General features: G+C 39.1%; 1 protein-coding gene across 1 annotated transcript; it reads left to right on the top strand.

Annotated features, from left to right (window-relative positions):
- Nucleotides 1–1,155: 1,155 nt before the first annotated feature.
- On the top strand, nt 1,156–19,085 carry LOC101851286. Its single transcript, XM_005104465.3, has 10 exons — nt 1,156–1,311; nt 4,709–4,895; nt 6,020–6,170; nt 6,770–7,006; nt 7,501–7,716; nt 9,863–10,057; nt 11,642–11,731; nt 12,173–12,332; nt 13,930–14,052; nt 16,044–19,085. The coding sequence occupies exons 1-10, from the start codon at nt 1,281–1,283 to the stop codon at nt 16,466–16,468; spliced, it is 1,815 nt and encodes a 604-aa protein (XP_005104522.1). The 5' UTR covers nt 1,156–1,280; the 3' UTR covers nt 16,469–19,085.
- Nucleotides 19,086–19,109: the final 24 nt, after the last annotated feature.

The raw sequence follows: 19,109 nt of genomic DNA, 5'->3' as shown, positions 1-19,109 counted from the left end.
TCCAGAAACTCAGATTAGAGAAGAAACAGCTACAATCAATATTTAAGGGACGGATGCATAATTATTATGTAGACCCTTTTAATGTCAGTGTAGTTGCAAGGGCTTTTTGTGCACTTGAGGTCATGCAGGTGTAAGGATACACTTTTATGGTCCAGATCCTGGTACAGTGGTTTGGTGTTTCACCACGTACAGCGCGTGCGCGCGCGCGCGCACACACACACACACACACACACACACACACACACACACACACACACACACACACACACACACACACACACATATGAGGCCTACAAACATGCACACACACGCATAGCATGCTTGCGCCCACAAACAGGCTCACAGTCACATGCATAATATAAATGAACAGTAATAAAAACAATAATAATGTTAAGCTAGATACACACTCAGTATTCTGATTGCAACTCAACGGCATTCTAGTCTAAGGTCATGTGAATACTTATAACAATATATTATGATTAAAATGGAAGAAGTATATTGATGGATGATGGTAAGAATAATTAATGACATTCTGTATCTTTAATTTTTAGAGAATGGAGCGGTCAATATTCTGTATCATTATAACTCGTGAGTAGAAATGCTACAAAAACGCATCTAAATTTCTAATAAACTACACTGTACTGTTATAATTTCATACATGAAAAAGCGGTCGTGATCCTTCAGAATAATATTTCCTTCTTGCTTTCTTAACTTAGTGTAAAATTTCATTATACTTGCTTTTTAAAGACAACATTTGGTGTTACAACTAAAATTCGACAAAATTAAAAGCAAAAAGGTTACAAATGACTTTGATGAGACTAGGTTTATAGGCCTGTAACAGTCTTTATTGTGACATCTCTCGCCGCGTAGGCCTATACATGTTAAATTCCTTGAGCTTCCCTTCCCTTTCCCTCCCCATTACAAGTGAAGTAAACCTTCTTGGACTGTGTGCCCCAGCTTTGGCTTACTAATAAGAATAAACGAAACCTATTTTAAGTATGAGTAGTTATAATATTATTCAATTTCACGCAGAGAAAATTTACTCCACTCGTAATAATTTTTTTTTTTTAATTGGTAAGAATAGTTTCGTATATATGTGCTGCATTTTTTTATTTCGTGAAAAGATCACATGACCAGTAGGCCTAAGCAAAAATCGTCATCACTCATCACAGGGAAAATGTCCGCTGGACAGGGTTTCCCTGTTGAGGCCCCTGGTTAATCCGGGGGCCTTCACCCATTCTTCTGTTATTGTGAATTAATTTTGCTGATAAATATCAATCATGTGGAGATTTCTGAACAGCATCCCTCGAGGTAACTGAGAACTTTTTATTTTAAGTAAAATTACTCTGAATAAAAGCTTTCGCCAGTTGCTGACTGTGGCCTTGTGGCTTGTTTTCCTTCGCCTCTATCATGTAAACAAATGGCCTCAATGGGATTTCCCCCAAGGGCCAAAACACCATGGATGGCACTTGATCTAGAGAGTTCCATACCGACACGATTATCTTTTACGAACCCTTCTCTACCTCTATTCTTTGTTTAATTTCTTCTTCACAACAACGTTGGTTTTAGTTTTGCCTTTGCCTTTGACAACAGAAAATTACCAAAATAGGCTAATAGGCTGGCCTAGATTCTAGATCTATAATCTAGAACTAGATCTAGATCTAGATCTAGAGATCTAGATCTAGAATCTAAATCTAGATATCTAGATAGATCTAGATCTAGATTCTATGTTAATTGCAAGGCTGATGTTAGGGGACCGTACGCCCCAATAGCGCTTGGTGCTAGGGGACCGTACGCCCCCATAGTGTTTGAAACTGGCTGTTTGGCGCTAGGGGACTGTGTATGTCCTACCTACGCTAAAGGCTAAGGCAAGGCATGGTGTTACGGGACCGTAGCCGTAGGCAGATATGCATGCATCTGGATTTTGCAAAAATACTGGAGGAAAATGGCCAGTTTAACGAAGCTCCTGACGTAAGGAGTTATTACTAGGAGAATGTTTAAAATGTCTGAATACTATTGTGAGGTATCTAGATCTAGTGGCCGTGGGTGGGTGAACCAAAATTTGAAATTTGCTCACGTCTGCACCCACGTTGTTTGTTATGTGTCAATAAAAGAAATCAAAGAGAGGGAGGGAGAGAAAGAAAGAGAGAGAGAGAGAGACAGAGATGGAAAGAGAGAGAGAGAGGGGGGGAAAGAGAGCGGGAGAGAGAAAAGAGAGAGAGAGAGTGTGTGTGAGAGAGAGAGAGAGAGAAACAGACAGAAAGGAAGTGAGAAAGAAAAAAAAGAAAGAAAGTAAAAAGGAGCTGGAGAGAGAGAGAGGAGGGGGGGGAGACAAAGTGTGAGTATGTTTGTGTGTGTGTGTGTGTATTAGAGAGAGAAAGAGAGAGAGAGAGATGGGGGGGGGGGGGGTCATGAGAGAAAGAGAGAGATGAACAAATTTACACAAACGCCGGAAATTTACTCACTTTTGCATGAGAGAACACGCTTGAGCACGCACACAGTTGTGATAGCGCGCAAGACGCAAGATTAACTCACATTCAGTGACAGTAACAAAAACATGAAAAGAAAGGGGGAAAAAAGACAGCCTGGAAAAGGTAGATGAAGAGCAGAGCAAACTATTGTAGAGACTTGACAGAACGTCGGGTTGTGAACTAAGCACCGACGAATTAAAGTTTATTTGCAAGCGCATTACACATAATATTATACGCCTGTCCACATTAATAATAACTGGACTACTTTTGCGCGCAGGTGTCGTGTAGCGGTCAAAAATTCGTGGTGCAACTTTTCCTCAAATATCTCTTTTAACGGGAGAATCATTGTCACCCATACTTTGCACAGCAGTTTGTATTAAAAAATGTCTTAACTGAATCATATTTTTCCACAACAATTGAGGCTCGATCAAAAAAATGTTCTTCATAAATTTATATAAAATACTAGGCCTATAAATCTCCATCACGCGAAAAATGTGATTGTTCATAGCACTTCTCGCACACATTTGCATACGCATATGGCCTATGTCATAGCTCGCCAATGACACTTTTTAGTGGCAAAACTTCATACAAAAATGTTTTTTATGATGAACACATTCTTTTTACACTAAAAGTTTCCTAAACATACGTTCAATAAGCATGCATGCTATTGCGATTGGAAAAAAATGACAGACTTGCTTTTAAAAGCCATATTGCCGGAGCTGTAACATTTTTAAAATTCGCAGAAACAATCGACTGGGATTTTTTAAATTAGTACTTATTAAGGAATTTTCCAGAATACAGTGAGCAGGAGTTTGAAACAATATTCACCTGTTAAGACAAATTGATATAAGTTATAAGTCACTGTGCAAAAGTTGGAGCCTATGTTCGATAGGTAAGAAGATATTTCACAATAAGTTGCGCCGTGCATTTTTTACAGCACTATAGGCGTAAGTTGGTATACTATGAATTTAATGTGTACTCTTAACTCATATTCCACGCAAGGCGTTACCTGATTAATGATCTCTTCTCGATCTAATAGCATAATTATCCTGCCGACCCCATCGTTCGCCCCCACATTCCCTTCGCCAACTCGTCCCACCCCCCCCCCCTCTCTCTCTCTCTCTCTCTCTCTCTCTCTCTCTCTCTCTCTTTCTTTTCCCCCCTCTCTGTCTCCCCCCCTCTCTCTCTCTCTCTTTCTCTCCCCCCCCCTCTCTTTGATTTCTTTTATTGACACATAACAACGTGGGTGCAGACGTGAGCAAATTTCAAATTTTGGTTCACCCACGGCCACTAGATACCTCACAATCGTATTCAGACATTTAAAACATTCTCCTAGATCTAGTAATAACTCCTTACGTCAGGAGCTTCGTTAAACTGGCCATTTTCCTCCAGTATTTTTGCAAAGTCCAGATGCATGCATATTCTGCGTACGGTCCTGTAACTACACGCCTTAGCGCAGGTAGGACATACGGTCCCCTAGCGCCTAACACTATGGGGGCGTACGGTCCCCTAGCGCCAAGCGCTATTGGGGCGTACGGTCCCCTAACAATAGCCTAATTGCAATAGAGTGACTCTGTAACAAAAAAAAAGAAATTTTAAAACGATTTTAAAAACGAAGTGTATACAGACCCGGTAACCGGGAACAAAGTCACGAAGTATACAGACCCGGTAGGGGAACTCTTTTGTGATTTCGGGAAGTTTCAACCCCCAGACCTGGTAGAAATCTAGTGTGTGTGTGTGTGTGTGTGTGTGAGAGAGAGAGAGAGAAAGAGAGGAGGGGGGGGGGTGCTAGCAAAATGTATATGACATAACCCCACTTGCCCAAAAATTGACGAGTGCCTGATTCCGCCATGTTCTGACACGTAATATATTGGGAAAACCCTGTCCTTTGATAAAGGAGTTTTAAATGTAATCGTTTTGCCTTCTCCAGAATTCTGTTAACACAATGTCAAATCTTTTGCAACACCAAAACTTCTTTATCAAAGAGATGACCTGGTTTTATTGATGTCTTTTTGAAACTATTTTCTTGGACTTTCTTAGCTCCTAAAATGTGAAAGAAAAAAAAAACTCTGTCGTTAAATGAAGAGTATTTTCTTTCAGATTTAGTTATTAATTAAACATTTGCATCGTATATATGTATAATCAAGAATAAAACTAATATGGAGTGAAAACTGCAACATGATGCTATTCTACCCTTGAAAGAAACTTGAACCTAACTATCTGTCATTCTTATGCAGCATTCAGACAACATGTTCACACGCCTCGACCATCTGCTGGTGTCTGTGTGGATGAGGAAAAGACAGATTATGACATCAGTGAGGCTGATGAGACCCAGGGACCCTTTGCAAGTCGAAGAAAGTCCTTAGAGTTTGAAGCAGATCAACAACAGAGATGTTGTAGTTGCAAAGTGAATGTATTGAACAGGTGAGATTTTTTAACCTGATCATGTTCTTTTCTTTTTTTTATACTTACTTTGTGACTTTGTTTGGCATTTTAAAGTTTTTAGTTTTCTTTATCTTAAAGAAAGTGTTTTGCCTGTTTTCTCCTCCGAATATAATTTTGAAATGTGTACATGTCCAAGAGCCTGGATGCGGCCCCAGAAGAGCCTCATGGAAATGTTTTTTTTAAAAGTCAATTCTCTCTTGTTTGGGTTTTGCAGCTACTGTGTGCTTGGACTTTGGAGACGTGCTCTTTCTATATTTTCTCTCCAAATGTGTATTAATGGTAGATATTTTGTAATTTTGTTCCGAGTGTTTGTTTTAAAGAAATATAACGTGGGTGGTTGGCGGGTGCTCTTGTGTGGTTTGCTTCTTCTTTCCTATGAAACATCTATCATCCTTATCTCCCCTTCTTCTTTTTTATGTTTGTTACTTTCTTGTAACACCTCTAATCTTCTGGCGCTCATATGACCTTATGCAGTTGCGAGCGCCGTAAAACCTCTACTAAAACTAAACTAAAAGAAATAAAACTACGATTTCACAGTCATATATTAACATATGTGACATTAGAAAGATTGAAAAGTACTGTTTAAATTTAAGAAAAAAGACAAAACTGAGGTTGCATGATGTTCGTATTGGCCCTCTCTTGGCTACAAAATCAGGTTTTATAGGTAACATTGAAACAAGTTGTAGGAATGCTACCTTTGTACTCTAGGCTACAGTGAATCATTCATTTTACTGGTTTGGATGATTTCTTGTGAGGTTTTTGTGAACACTTTTAGAAGAAACAGGAACTTCTAAAGACATGACACATTTGTTCAACACTATCCTCTGCTAGTAAATTTTGTTTGTTGAGAATGTGTATGGGACTGGGAGGAGTCTGTGTGTGTGTGTGTGTTAAATGGTCTCACAATGTGCATTTTCTGTCCTTTCATTCATCAGTCAAGTTGAGTGATAATTCTTTATTGTACTGTACTATAGCCTTGTAGGATTAGCCACTATCACCATTATTTTCATTATTATGTGTACTTTTCTTTTGAATGTTTTACTATTCCTTGTATCCAGTCTATTCACAGTATATTATTTTGACTTGATGGTGTATACTTTCAGTACATTCACGGAGAATAAGAAAAATGGCTGGTTGGGTGATAAAGCGTCTGGTACGGGAAAGGAGGAGGGGAGGGAGTGGTGGCGATCTTGTCACTATGATTTCTGGAAACTGTTGGAAGGATCGCATCGCATGTTTGAGGCGATTTCCATGGTAAGTGTTAGTTAGTTGATCAGATTTTTTCATTCAAGGTGATTGATACATTAAACTGAAAATATTTAATAATTCTAAGTCAGGTTAGCTTAAATATTATGCTGTTCAGTTACACAGTTTTATTTTCCTAGCATTCTGGATCCATTTTTGTTTTTGAGATATTTCCTTTACTTTTAGTATATAATTTTTAGGTGACACAAAGCTTTATTTGACAGATTTTCTGAAATGTCTCCATGCTTCTGTTGTGTCAGTGCATTTATTTTGAATTTAGCCTCACTCTTTTTATTAAAGAGTTATGAATTTTTAAGTCTGCTTTTATTGCCAACATTCGACTTAATTTTAAAGATTGTATGCTGGAGTGAAGGACACTGATGTTGCTTTTCCAGCTACTCATTTAAGTTGGAAAAAATGTTAATGTATACCAGGCTCTGGTTATATATATACTATGATTCATAATATTGTTCAACCATCGTCTGCTGTCTGTAGGTTGAAATCCCGGTTACTTTTATCAGTTGTCTTAATTTTGAAGTGAGCATGGCTATTGTTTGTTTCTGGTAAATGGCATCATGACAACCCAAAATTCCTTTCAAATTTCCCAGGGTTCTGCCATGTTGTGGGGCTCAGATGGAGATCGTCAGAAGCGCAAGACTCGCCTGCTCTACCGCGTCCTGTTTGCCATGCCGGGTGGGGCGACGACAGTGCGGGGCATCAAGGGGCAGGTGGAGACTTCCTCGTCTGTTTTCCTGCCAGCTGGTCCTAGAGATCCGGGGCCCATGGCAATCAAAGATGCAGAGGGGGCTGCCCACGATGCTGCGGTGAATGTGTCGAAGGCAGAGGTAACAGAACAATTTTCATGAAGTTATTTGGGGCAGAGGGTCAGTGCTGTTTGGGGGGGGGGGGGGGTTATCGTTTGTCAGGTGAGAGGCTTAAGCTACTGTTTCAGTTGTTGTTTTGTTTGTTTGTTTTTTTGTTATCAAGCTAGCAACTCTGAGACTAGTGGTCTCTGGACCAATGCTTTAATCATAGAACGTTGAGGTCTTGACAAGTTGTTTCTTGTGACTTTGTTAGATGTAAAGTAGCAGTCTCACGAGAGCACAACAATTCTCACTTAAATTTAAATGTGTATAAGAATTATGATTATGAAAGTAACACGAGTTACAGTGTAATTATGTACTTTTATGACAGTGAAGCTTAGTAGAAATACTTTTTAATGTTTGACCTTACTGACATGTTTAGGAGTGCGAGGCTGTGGTAAAGGCATGTGTATCTTTGATTACTTCCCTTCCCAAATATCATACTAAAATATATATATATATATATATATTCTCAGAGCCTGGATTCAGCCATGGAGGAGTTCCAGTCCATGTGCACAGAGTACACAGCCCGCAGTCAGAGTTTGCTGGGCCTCCAGGCGGCCTCGCAGGGAGACATGACGACAGCCGTGCAGCACCTCCACTCTTCCTGTGTGCTCGGGAACAGCTCGGCCTGCTTCAACCTGGGCTTATGCTATGAAACAGGGTCAGGAGTCACGCAGGATCTTGATAAAGTGGGTTGAAAATGGCAGAAAAATTTGCTGCATATAATTTCTAGTAATAGTACAGGGTTTTACGGCGCTCGCAACTGCATAAGGTCATATGAGCGCGTTATAATTTCTGGTTTCGAGAAAATGATTGTAGATTGTATTGCTGTTGGTGGTTGGCTGGTGCTCTGGTGTTGTTCGCTCTTTCTTTCCTGCCAAACATCTATCATCCTTATCTCTTCTCCTCCTTTTTTTTTGGTGTAAGTTACTCTCTTGTAACACTCCTATTCTTCGGCACTTATATGACCTTATTGTGTTGCAAGTGCCGTAAAACTCTTACTAAAACTAAAAAGATTGTATTGCTGTGGAAAGTTTTGTTTGTAGCAGGAAAATGCTGGGTTTGTTTTTTGTCAAGGAACCATTTTTGTTTTGTTTTTTAGTCTATGAGACTATTTTATGCGTACTTTCTTTGTCTTTAATGATGTACATCTTATACAATGGATTTGTGAAGTTGCAAAGTATTCAAGAATATCAGGTTTTATTTACATTTTATTCCTGCAGTACTTTTGCTTGTTTTGTTTTTTGTTTTTGTCTTTGTTTTTGTCCTTTTTCATCTTCTTGCCTTTAACATGTGGGTGGCTCTACTGATTTAAAAAGTAAATGAGATATGAGACACCCATTTCTTTCGTGAAGGGTGATGAAAGCAGAAATGTGATTACTGCTTCTGTTTTTGTCCCTTTGAGCACTGATTCTCCCTGAGTATGTTCTGTGTACAGGTTTGACGGCCATTTTATTTGTTGACCCGCAAATCCTTTTGTGCATTAGCCTTGTTCTGTGTTTGAAACTGAAATGAATCTGTGGATCATGTACTGAGGCCCTTTCTTCTTTTGCTTTTTTTATTTTGCTTAATTTCACCAGTGTTTGCCAGATATTCTGTCTTTTGATTGATTCTCTTTTCAGTTCAAGGTCTTTTTTCCAATTACAGGAACACAAAACAAAACTAGTTTGTAGTAAGGATAATATTGATGCCGATTATTTTTATCCGCATTGGAAAAGTACACACTGCCTTCATATCTTTGGATAGGATTTGGAAGACCAGAGATATCTCACTTCGAACAAAGCTGAGGATTTTCAATTTAAATGTGAAGTAAGCCCTGTTGTATGGATGTGAGACATGGAACGCATCACAGACTTGCATAAAGAAGTTCCAGGTTTTCTTGAACAAGTGTCTAAGAAAGTTACTGAGGATCAGATGGACAGACAGGCTCACTAACGAGGAAGTGTTAAAGAAAACAAGACACATCCCAGTCAGAGATGAAATTGGAAGAAGGCGGTGGCGATGGATTGGACAAACTCTTAGGAAGTCAGGCAGCTGCATAACCAAGAAAGTTTTGAATTGGAATCCTCAGGGTAAGAGATCAAGGGGAAGACCGCGTGGAACCTGGAGAAGATTCACAGAAATTGATGTACAGGAAAGTGGGAAGACATTGAATAACATCGAGAAGCTAGCCTAGGATAGAGAAAGGTGGAAAGTGTTTGTCCGTGGTCTATACCCTGGTACAGGGTGAGAAAGGCAATGGCGATGATGATGATGATTTTTATAGCACCCACTCCTGTACAATAAAGCTTTAGGCACTTTACAACACCGTAACCCCTTCACTGCCGGCTATGAGCTACATAGCTGTGCTGGGGAAAATTGCTCCAATTACTACAAGCGTCACATAGAGCCCCTAACTCTGAAACTCAATAGAAATCATTATCATCACTGTTACAGTCTTTCATAATTTCGTCTAGAACCTCTGCAGCTAAAAAGGAAGGTCGATAGACTGGTCTGTGGGATGCCATTGCGAAAAGCAAAAAAACCAACAACAAAACGTAAACAACTCAGAACGTCAACACTTCACTTCTTCAAAACAATGAAAATGACCCCCAGATTCACGGGAGACTACTGTAATGTCAATGAGGGTTAGTCGTGACACAGTTTTGTCCCTTTAAACAGTGGAAAATTACACTAAAAATGTCTTCATCATAGGCCCGCCGAATCAGCAGGCACATGGCACAGGGAAGCACTTCTTAGCCTGCTAAATCAGCGGGCCGGGGCAGTGAAGGGGTTAATCTCAACACAAAATACATTTGCGTAATGCGATATAACATATATGCTTTTTTCTTTCAGGCGGAGTATTACTACAAGAAAGCTGCGGAGTCGGGTCACAGTTTGGCCCTGTACAACCTGGGCCTCATGTACCTCAGTGACAGGGGAGAGGTCGGGGACAGTGGAGGTACCGGTGTTGGTGCTGGTGTTTGCTGCAGTGGCCGACGGGAGGGACTAGACATGCTGGAGAAAGCTGCCAGGCTTGGTTTGGCTGAGGTAATGGCTGATATGATGTATCTCCGTGAAGGCTTGCTAATATGTTGTTTCCAGTGATAGAAATGAAAAAGCTTCTAAGAATACAAAAGAAGTCAAGATCATCTATAGAATTTATAAAGATTGATCACGGAAACACCTTCTTTTTTCTTGTCTTAAAATTCGTCCCTTTTTCTTAATTCGTGGAGTATGACATTTATATTCCTGTCATTTCCTTGTTCTCCTCTTAGTTTTGACAGAGAATGTGGTTTGTGCGAGCTCGCTGTAAGTGGGGGTTTTGTGATTATTATGATTTTAAGGCCTGCCTTTAGTATCCACAAGGTGATGTTCTTCCAAGTCTTTACCTCTGAAAAGTGGATAATTTGTGAGGTAGCCTACTTGTAGGTAGCGTAAATGCGGGCACTCGAGGCCTTCCGACCGCATGGTATCGGTGAAATCGGGGTAATTACGATCGCTGTTTCTTTGCTCTTTCGCTATAAAACACCAAATGCCATACACCTTGTAAAAGTTCAGCTTTTCCTCGTTACAATGGTGTAAGTTGTTCATATGTCCGATTATTAGGAGCTGGAGAATCGCCAACGAAAGCGAAGCCCCTCGCGGTCGGAATGCGTGGTCGGCCGGTTCAAAAATTGACACGCGTGCATTCAAATGCTTCGCGGAACGAGCGATGATTAAATACCGTCTTTTCATTGGCGGAGAACTGTAGACCTTTAAACAGGCTTTCCCATGGTATTTATTTGGCCTTTGGTGTTTAAATAGAAAGCTTTTAAAAATGCTGTCAAAATGTTTAAAGATCACTTTTTACACAAAATATGTGAAATATTGGCTCAAAAAATGTGTTCATGTAAAGATCAGTTTATTTTCTATTAGAATAAAATAATTTACTTGGAATTATTTTACATCAATCCTTCCGCGAGACTCGGAAAGCATGTGACCCCGCACGCAGGGTACACTACAGAATAAGCCGACTCGCTCGCCGCAGGGGGAGGTGCGGCGCCGGCCGGGTCAACGCTCGGTGTTTTTGTCGAAATAACGACAGATCATCGTGTTTGAAGTGATAAAATACTGATTTGTAATGATCTCACAGTCTTGAAAAAAATTATGCTCCATATGTTTGTTATAGTGATTGTACTCTGTTAATGTGGAGATGTTTAGTGCACTTGGTACTCTTTTATTGTCTGTCAAACATGGGTTTGCAGCCAGTGACTGACTTAAACAAATTTAATCAAATTTTAAACAACTACCATTTTTTTAAAAATTGACTGAAAGGTTAAAGAATGGTACCAAAATGCTCAGTGGATATAGGCCTTTTGAATGGAACAGATAAATTTGGCATACAACTACTTTGAAAATATAGTTTCTGGTATCTACTACTTGGTTGAGTGGAGTTGAGGGGGCTAGATCAGTTTTAACTTGTGGGTTTCCTTGATGGTAACTGACTTAATTGTTGCAATCTTTTAATTTCAGTACTTTCTGTAAACCTCTCTACATTAACCTTCAACATGCCTGGACATTTATAAATTTGAACTTTCTTTTTTTTGGGGGTTGCATTTTCTATATCCTCTGTACATTTTTATATTTCCACAGGCACAAACATACTTGGGTATTCATCATATGGAGGAAACTGAAGATGTCTCAAAAGCTTTACCTTACTTCCGTGCAGCTGCTGAACAAAATGTGAGTTGTAATAGAAATTAGACAATTGCCTGTGTAAATGGCCCCTTCTCATTTCTCATCTTGTGTTTTTCTTACATTATAATGACACTGTGAGACATCTGCTTGTCTTTTTCTCCTTGACAGAAGGTGGCTGTCTTTAATAATTTCAACTGTAGTTTGTCATTTTCTTTTCATCATTTATGAATATGGTTTTGATAGACAGTGGAGAAAATACAAACCTCCGAAATCCTTCAAATCATTTTTTTTTTCTGTTGTCAGAAAAAAATAGAAAATTTTTTCTGAATTCAGAGAGGTTTTTTTTAAAAAACTGGTTTTTGGTGAAATCTTTTAGAATATTTTATGAGTATTTCAAGAGCACCATACCCCATATTTGATGTTCTTTTTGTTTGTAAAAGCAGTGACCTAGTACCTCACACTGTCCTTATCTTTTCCCTCTTCCAGGACAGCGAAGCCCAGTACTTTCTGGCCATGTGCCACGAGCAGGGCTGGGGTGTGGAAGTGAACGAGTGCCGAGCAGCACAGCTCTATTCCCTGGCAGCAGCCGCTGGTCATGATATGGCCATGTACAATCTCGGTGTCTTTAATGAAGAGGGACTTGGGGGTAAGGCTTTATTTCTACGTTTTCTTTTAAGCTATCCTTGTTCGAAGATTTACCACTAGATCTACAAAATGGTACGGAGAGAGAGAATAATAATTATTTGCTCTTGCTTATTTGTTTCAGGAATTGAAAAATATTTGCCTAGTTAGCTCCTTGCATACAGAAATGGCGATAGAATTTGTTCTCCATGAGGCAGCCCTATCTACAGTTACCTTTCTGACACCCTGTATGTTTTTCATTATTTAACAAGAGCTCTAAATATTAGGCGGCCTAAGACTGATAGCTTTCCAACCTGTCTTATTGTTTCAGAATGGCGAGATTGTAAAAAAAAAATGCATGTTATAAAAGTATGAGTTAATTACATGATGCAAATTTGTTCCTTGTTTTGGTGTCTGGAAAGTGATGCAAAACACGAGTGGGGAAAAAAAATACTATTTTAAAAATAGCAGTTTTCTCTCAGTTGAATATTAAATCCCAGTTATAAATTGTTTTACTTTTTATGAGGTTTTTACTTGAAATTTCCATTCTTTTATTAGATTGATGAATACTGGTTTGTAAAAATCATGTCTATATGTTGTTTGCGTTTTATCTAGTGTGCATTTGAGTCTAATGATCCCCAAATATAGTTTGCAATATATAGTCCAGGGTGAATCTTAACTCACTTCAGACGGTTCACACAACAGTTGCGTGACCCCCGCCACGACGCTGGCAACGGTTCCCACGAGCCCTGCGTGACCAACTTTGGAAATTTTTTTTCCGCTGTACAAATCTCGCACGGATCGCGAGACCCGCTTCGTACCCTTGTTTGGCCAAGCCTGAGCTACTTAGACTTCGTTTCGTATCTCTGGGGCCTGTAGTTTTTAAGTTATTGAAGGTGAAGGACAGTGACCCCAACTGGGGTTGAACTGACCGGAACTCGCGCTTTGTTTTTTTCTATACAGCTGATAGTAATCCGACAGTCGCGTCGTAGTAACGGTCGAAGAAGTCGCATGAACAAGAATCACATAATGTCGCCGGTTTCTATACTTCTGTACGTTTTACTAGTTCATGTGTCTCAGAGTATGATGTGTCTGATAGTTAGGATCCTGGATGTGTACCCGAACACGGCCGGAGTCGTAGTTCTAGGGCTAGATCTAGCACTAGTACTGGTGTTGTTGTTCGCGCAACGAAATCACGTCGTGCCGTATCTGTCTCATGTCATACAGTGTATGGGTCTGAATCAACGCACAGACCAGCTTTTATATTTTCACCAAACACACACATGCATACAAATCAAAACAGAACACTTTGAACTTTTATTTTTGTTGTTGTGAATTTCATTCTACTTCTACCTGTCACGTCTGGAAATTTTTCGGAAAACCAAATTCATGCCAATTTTAAAATAATCATACCAATTAAAGTATTAGTCCTAGACAACTTTAGATTTTTGCTTTAGATTAAGCTTGAATGTTAATTTACTGTGTCAAAAAATAATTACAATAGGGTAATTTTGAGAGTTGTGGTGATTTATTGAAATACTCCCAAAAACGCCAGTCTTCAACGCTTGTGACTTGTGAAAGGGCCCAGTAGTAAGTGAGTTAATGATTTTTCTTTTTTTCAGGTTTACCCGAAGACTTGGCCTCAGCAAAGGACTTGTACAAAAGAGCTGCCAAGCTTGGAAATGTGCAAGCAGAGCAAAGACTGGAGGAGATCTCGTCCATGGAGAAGGTTGACCCTTGGCAAGGTATTCACAAGCTGTTTGGTTTTCTTAAAGAAAACTTATAAGTTGTCAGTTGCTGCTTGAAAAGTGCTCTTCAGTAATCACACAGGATCTGTTCTTGATGAATGCTGTTAACAGAGATGCATGTGAATTCCCCATGATTTTTTTTTAATCCTGTAAATTTCAGCAGTCATTCCAGGTTGAGGTGTTACTCCTGAAGAATGTGACATGTGGCATTTGACAGGGTTCCCGCGGCCTCCTTGAATTCAAGGAGTCCTTGAAAACTGCTTGAATTTGCATTCAAGGAAAAATCTCCTTGAAAACTCCTTGAATTTTTCCAGATCGGATAGGAACACGTGTACACGGGGGCCCCTGGAATTACCCAGGAATTTGAAAAAAAATCGCCGAGATCCGGAATGCAACGCTGTAAATTGCCCCGTGAAAGACCCGGGGAAATACTTAAAAGTTCTCGAATATTTGAAAACCAAATCCGATAACGTCCTTGAGTTCATTTTTGCCGGTCGCGATTGTGAATAATATTTATTCGGCCCCTCCCGCCTGAGAGTACGTTACACGCGCACATGCGGTAATGGCGGCAACAAGTGGAAGTATGTGCGATACCGAAGCTCGATCGGGAAAATCAAGATCTACTTTCGCTTTCGTTACCACCCAGAAATTTGCGGTAGAGCCTATAGTAGTTTGATAACGCCACATTTGTAACATGCAGGCTCTGCATTACAAACGCTGTGTCGTCATGAAAATAAATCATTTGTCCTGTGCTGTCACTTGTGTGAAAAAAAACCAAAAGAAAAAGAAAGTTATACAAGCTTCTTGTCGGGCTCGCCATCGTGACCGGTCATTGAACCTGTGCGTTTTCGTCACATCGTTAGTATCGGCGATGGTTGAGGTTACCAAAGTTCATGCAAAGTTTGAGCGCTGCGAAGTATAGGACTCGGGAATGGTAGGATTATTGATTTTTTAAAAAGACGCACGCGGGAGGGGGAGGGGGCTGGAGGTTGAAGGCAACACCGGGTGACAAAAAAAAACTGAACATGGAAGTTGGTAGATCTCTAGATCTCTCTGCAAAGGGCGCGTTGGTGCACAATCCTTGTGTGGAATCGGGATCCATCATACTCAAACCGTCTAAGCCGTGTTCTTTTTACTAAAGGGTTCCCGTTTCATTGCGTTGGTGATAGTAAATTATATGTATTGTATATTTTAGCTTTCTGTTCAAGATTCGCAGATTTTCAGTGTCACTGCTTCTTGCCCTCCGACAGTTCTTACACCTCTCGCTCTGAATAAGTCTTCTTGAGCCATTCATGTTATTACTTTACTTTGACTTTGAGCTAGAGTAATAATTTTTGTCTTTCACGTTTATTATATAAACCTTGACACCCCAACTGGTTCTTGTCAGTGGATATTCTGGTTCTAGGCCTTTTCTCAGGCTCAAAGCAAGATTCATTTTTATATAGTTTATAGGCGAATATAATGAGGGGAAAATATAAATAAGCTAGAACAGACTGAAAAACCTAAGTCACAGTATCTCAGTGCCACACTGACATCATGTTGTTAACTGGATTCAATGTACCTACATGCGTGTGTGTGTATATATTATATATAACATATAAATGGAGCATGCACTGTCGTTATGTAACATGCCCCTGGAGAATGGATGAGACCCCCCCCCTTTGAAAATTGAGCAGTCACCCTGGGAACAGTTTGTCTAGGAAAATCGAAACTATGAATATGATATGATTCCTTTCGGACAAGTGTTTTTTTTTTTAAAACAGGCTTTCGTCATGAATTTCTTGACCAAATCTCCTTGAATTAAAAAAAATTTCTCCTTGAAACCTCCTTGAATTTGATGGGAAGTTCATGGCAGGAACCCTGCATTTGAAATTTTGCTTTCTTAAACTGAATGATTTTTTTTACAGTTGCCTGTTGCATTTCATAACACTTCTTCTGAATATGAATAATATATATGTTGTTTTTTTTCTTCCTCTTGTCCTCCGTAGAGAAATTGAGTACTTTTCAAAACCTCTACCAGCTCTACCACAAAGGTGAGGAAAGTTCACTCCAAGATCATCATCACGGCAGTTCCAGCGGCCTCCTGAGTCCGTCGGCCTCATCACCGAACCTCTCCGACAGTCTACACCACAACAGCTTAGGCTACTTCTTTGGCACCCTGGACCACGGAAAAACTTGGAAAGACCAGAATCACAAAGTGTCATTCGACCCGGGTGGTGGTAGCACTACGCACAAGATAATGTTCCAGCTTGGTGGGGATTGTTGTGATGGAGACGATGAAACCATATCTGATAGGTCGATTGCTGACGACAGCTTTGAGAGTGGTTCAGGGGATGAGGCCCCGTTTCATGTTGCAACTTTCCATCGTTCACACACCACTCCGAATTTGGATATGGTGGCTTGCAATGTTTGATTTAGCAAACAGTAGATTCCTATCACACGTTTTATGTGTATATCTTGAACTTCAGATGCCATCATGCTTTAAAAATTTTTTATTGCTTCCTCACCCTATTTTTTTCGGTGTGATTTTCATTAGATGAATATTCATCAATCAAACCTATCATCTTTGTAAATATATTGAATAACATGTCGATTCAGGGGGACCTTTGAATCAAAATGGTTTACAGTGTTGTTGAGTGACAGAAAGTGGATGGACGTGATGTCCTATTTTTCTGATTTCCCCTTCTTTGAGACCACTACAGAAGACAGGAAGAGGTCAGGTTCTCTATAATTGCATAATGAGTGTAAGATCAGCAAACAACTGGAATTAGGAGTGGCGGATCTCTTCAAGGACCATTTTTCTTTTGAACTCTTTCCTTCTGACGGTACAAAATTGGGAGGGTGGAGGATGTTTGCTGCATGGTTGTGATTTTCTAGACTTGTATCAAAAGTTGTGGTGCTCGCTTTCTCCAAGTTTGAAAGTTTTAAGGCCTTTGTGAGCTATCAAAAATCTTCCTGCAGTATTATTTAATAGTTGTTGTGTTCAGTCACTGGAGGCATTAGTGATAGTATTGCATATTGGGTCTTATTTATGGGCACTCCTTGTGACATTGTCATCATGTCCAGAGGAGTTTTTTGTCAATTGACCAACCTTGTGGACCTGTCAGTTTTTTTCGTTCATCCTGATATGGACTTCTTGTTTCTTGTACTTCTTTCTTTCACTTTTGCACTGCTTTCACTTCACAGCTTTCGGAATTTCCTTTGATGAAGGATGAGAGTTCATACACATGCAAGAACAAGAATTCCTGTAAATCAGGAGAGAATGAAATCTTCTGGGAATATGATACTGGTTGTCTAAGGTCCCACTGCATATCTTAGTCCCATCAACTCGCCTGCTTTTTGTCCCGTGATAGGGACATGTGTTTGCCTGTTATTATAGAATATATCTGCTCATTTTTGAAGATGTTGAAATTGCTGGTAAGGTGACTGAAACACTGTCTCCATATGATTTCTTGAAATGATTTTTAAGAAATGATCTATTTAGATCAGTCTCGTTGTCGCGAAATGGACGGCAACTGAGCGCCCTTGTCTTTCATAACACATCTCAGCAGGAAACAAAATGTTTCATTCAGTTCATTCATTTATAGCTCTTTTGGTTGAACAAAATGTGGCAGTTGTTTTTTAGAACTATAATAATTGGGCCTCAAGTGTGAAATTTCTCTCAGGTTGCTTCAGTGAGTTTGTAATTTTAGAACTTAGTATAGTATATTTATACTTTTAAGTAGAGTAAACTAGTGCTTCTAGTTTTAACTTGAATGTAAATGTTGTATATTTTTGTAATGTAGTCAAATAGTTGTTTATTATGTTAGATTTAGATTAATGAATATTGAGTTGCTCTGAGGTGAACAGACTGGTTGTATTCAATTCCGATAGTGCATAATACATGCTGTTGAATTATAGTTTGCTTCTGTTTAGTTCCGATTGGAAAAATATTTCTCAGGCATTCTGGGATTTTTTATTATAGCAAGTTTTGTCATAGTTGTAGTGCTACTCAATTATAAACAGTCCTAGCTTTCTTTCTTTAATTTTGACTTCTCGGTCCTAGTGTCCAGGTACCATTTTTAAATGGATATGTTGAAATTGCTTTTTCTTTTCTTTTAATCTTCATTCTTGCTTTTTATCCTCTTAATGCTTGCGTTCCCCCCTCCCCATTTAATTCTTTCATTCCTGTTTTAGACACTTGTGTTCTTTTTAAGTCTTTTTGTGCGAAAGCATCTTCTTAGTCAGAACCAAGTTATTACTGTTACCACAGTATCATTCCTTCCCATTCTACTCTTGGAACAATCAGTTTTATAATTTTACATGATAGATCGATGTGAATGTTTTTATGTTGTTATGTTATGGGTGGGCATTGCCGAAATCTATTTTGTCGAAGATTGAAAAATGTGAACTGTTAGGATTTCACAGTTCGAATTAGGAGTGAGTTACTTTTTTTTAGAGCAATATATGCCAACTGCGGATCTAGGGGTAAGAAAGTGCATTTATATCATTTTCAGTATAGCCTTCATTTTAAGACTGTCTACTTAAATTTCATTAACGTCAACACTCATCTCATGTTTTGAAGTTTCAGAATTATTTTTCAATTTCTGTTCTTTGTAAGGATAATTGGAAAAGAAAGTACTCATTATTGAAAAGGTATATGATAACTTAAACAATTTTAAGTACAAGTATCCCGGTAGTATGGAAGGAGTGGAAGAATCTCAGTCTTGGTAGACAGTTGCAATCAATAACAATTTTGGTCTATGTTAAATGCCTCCTGATGCTGACTTTGTGTCCAAAGACTCAATTCCAAGAAAGGAAACTTTTGTATGCTGTATTAGTTGAAAAAAAATTAGCTGAAATTCATGTTTTTTCATTTAAAATGGAGAAAGCCATTGTGTGAATTGTTCAACATAGTGCCTTTATAAAAAAAAGTTTTGCCATATTTCATGTATGTTTCTTGTGTCATGTCTCGTTTTTTAAGTGTGTTTATATTGGTGTGATAGATTTGAGTTACACTGATTGGTTAATAAAAATTAGTTGAGAAGGAAGTTTCTGTTTTTTGTTGTTCTTGT

The sequence above is a fragment of the Aplysia californica genome, unplaced genomic scaffold (genome assembly GCF_000002075.1).
Source record: "Aplysia californica isolate F4 #8 unplaced genomic scaffold, AplCal3.0 scaffold00421, whole genome shotgun sequence".
Taxonomy (NCBI): domain Eukaryota; kingdom Metazoa; phylum Mollusca; class Gastropoda; order Aplysiida; family Aplysiidae; genus Aplysia; species Aplysia californica.
This window is presented reverse-complemented; position numbering and strand designations above follow the sequence as displayed.

Bases quoted from the DNA above. Each gene is read 5' to 3' on its own strand.
- LOC101851286 (XM_005104465.3), top strand. From the start codon at position 1,281: ATGTGGAGATTTCTGAACAGCATCCCTCGAG. The intron at 4,896-6,019 runs GTGAGATTTTTT...GTATACTTTCAG, and splicing joins AAAGTGAATGTATTGAACAG to TACATTCACGGAGAATAAGA. The intron at 10,058-11,641 runs GTAATGGCTGAT...ATATTTCCACAG, and splicing joins CCAGGCTTGGTTTGGCTGAG to GCACAAACATACTTGGGTAT.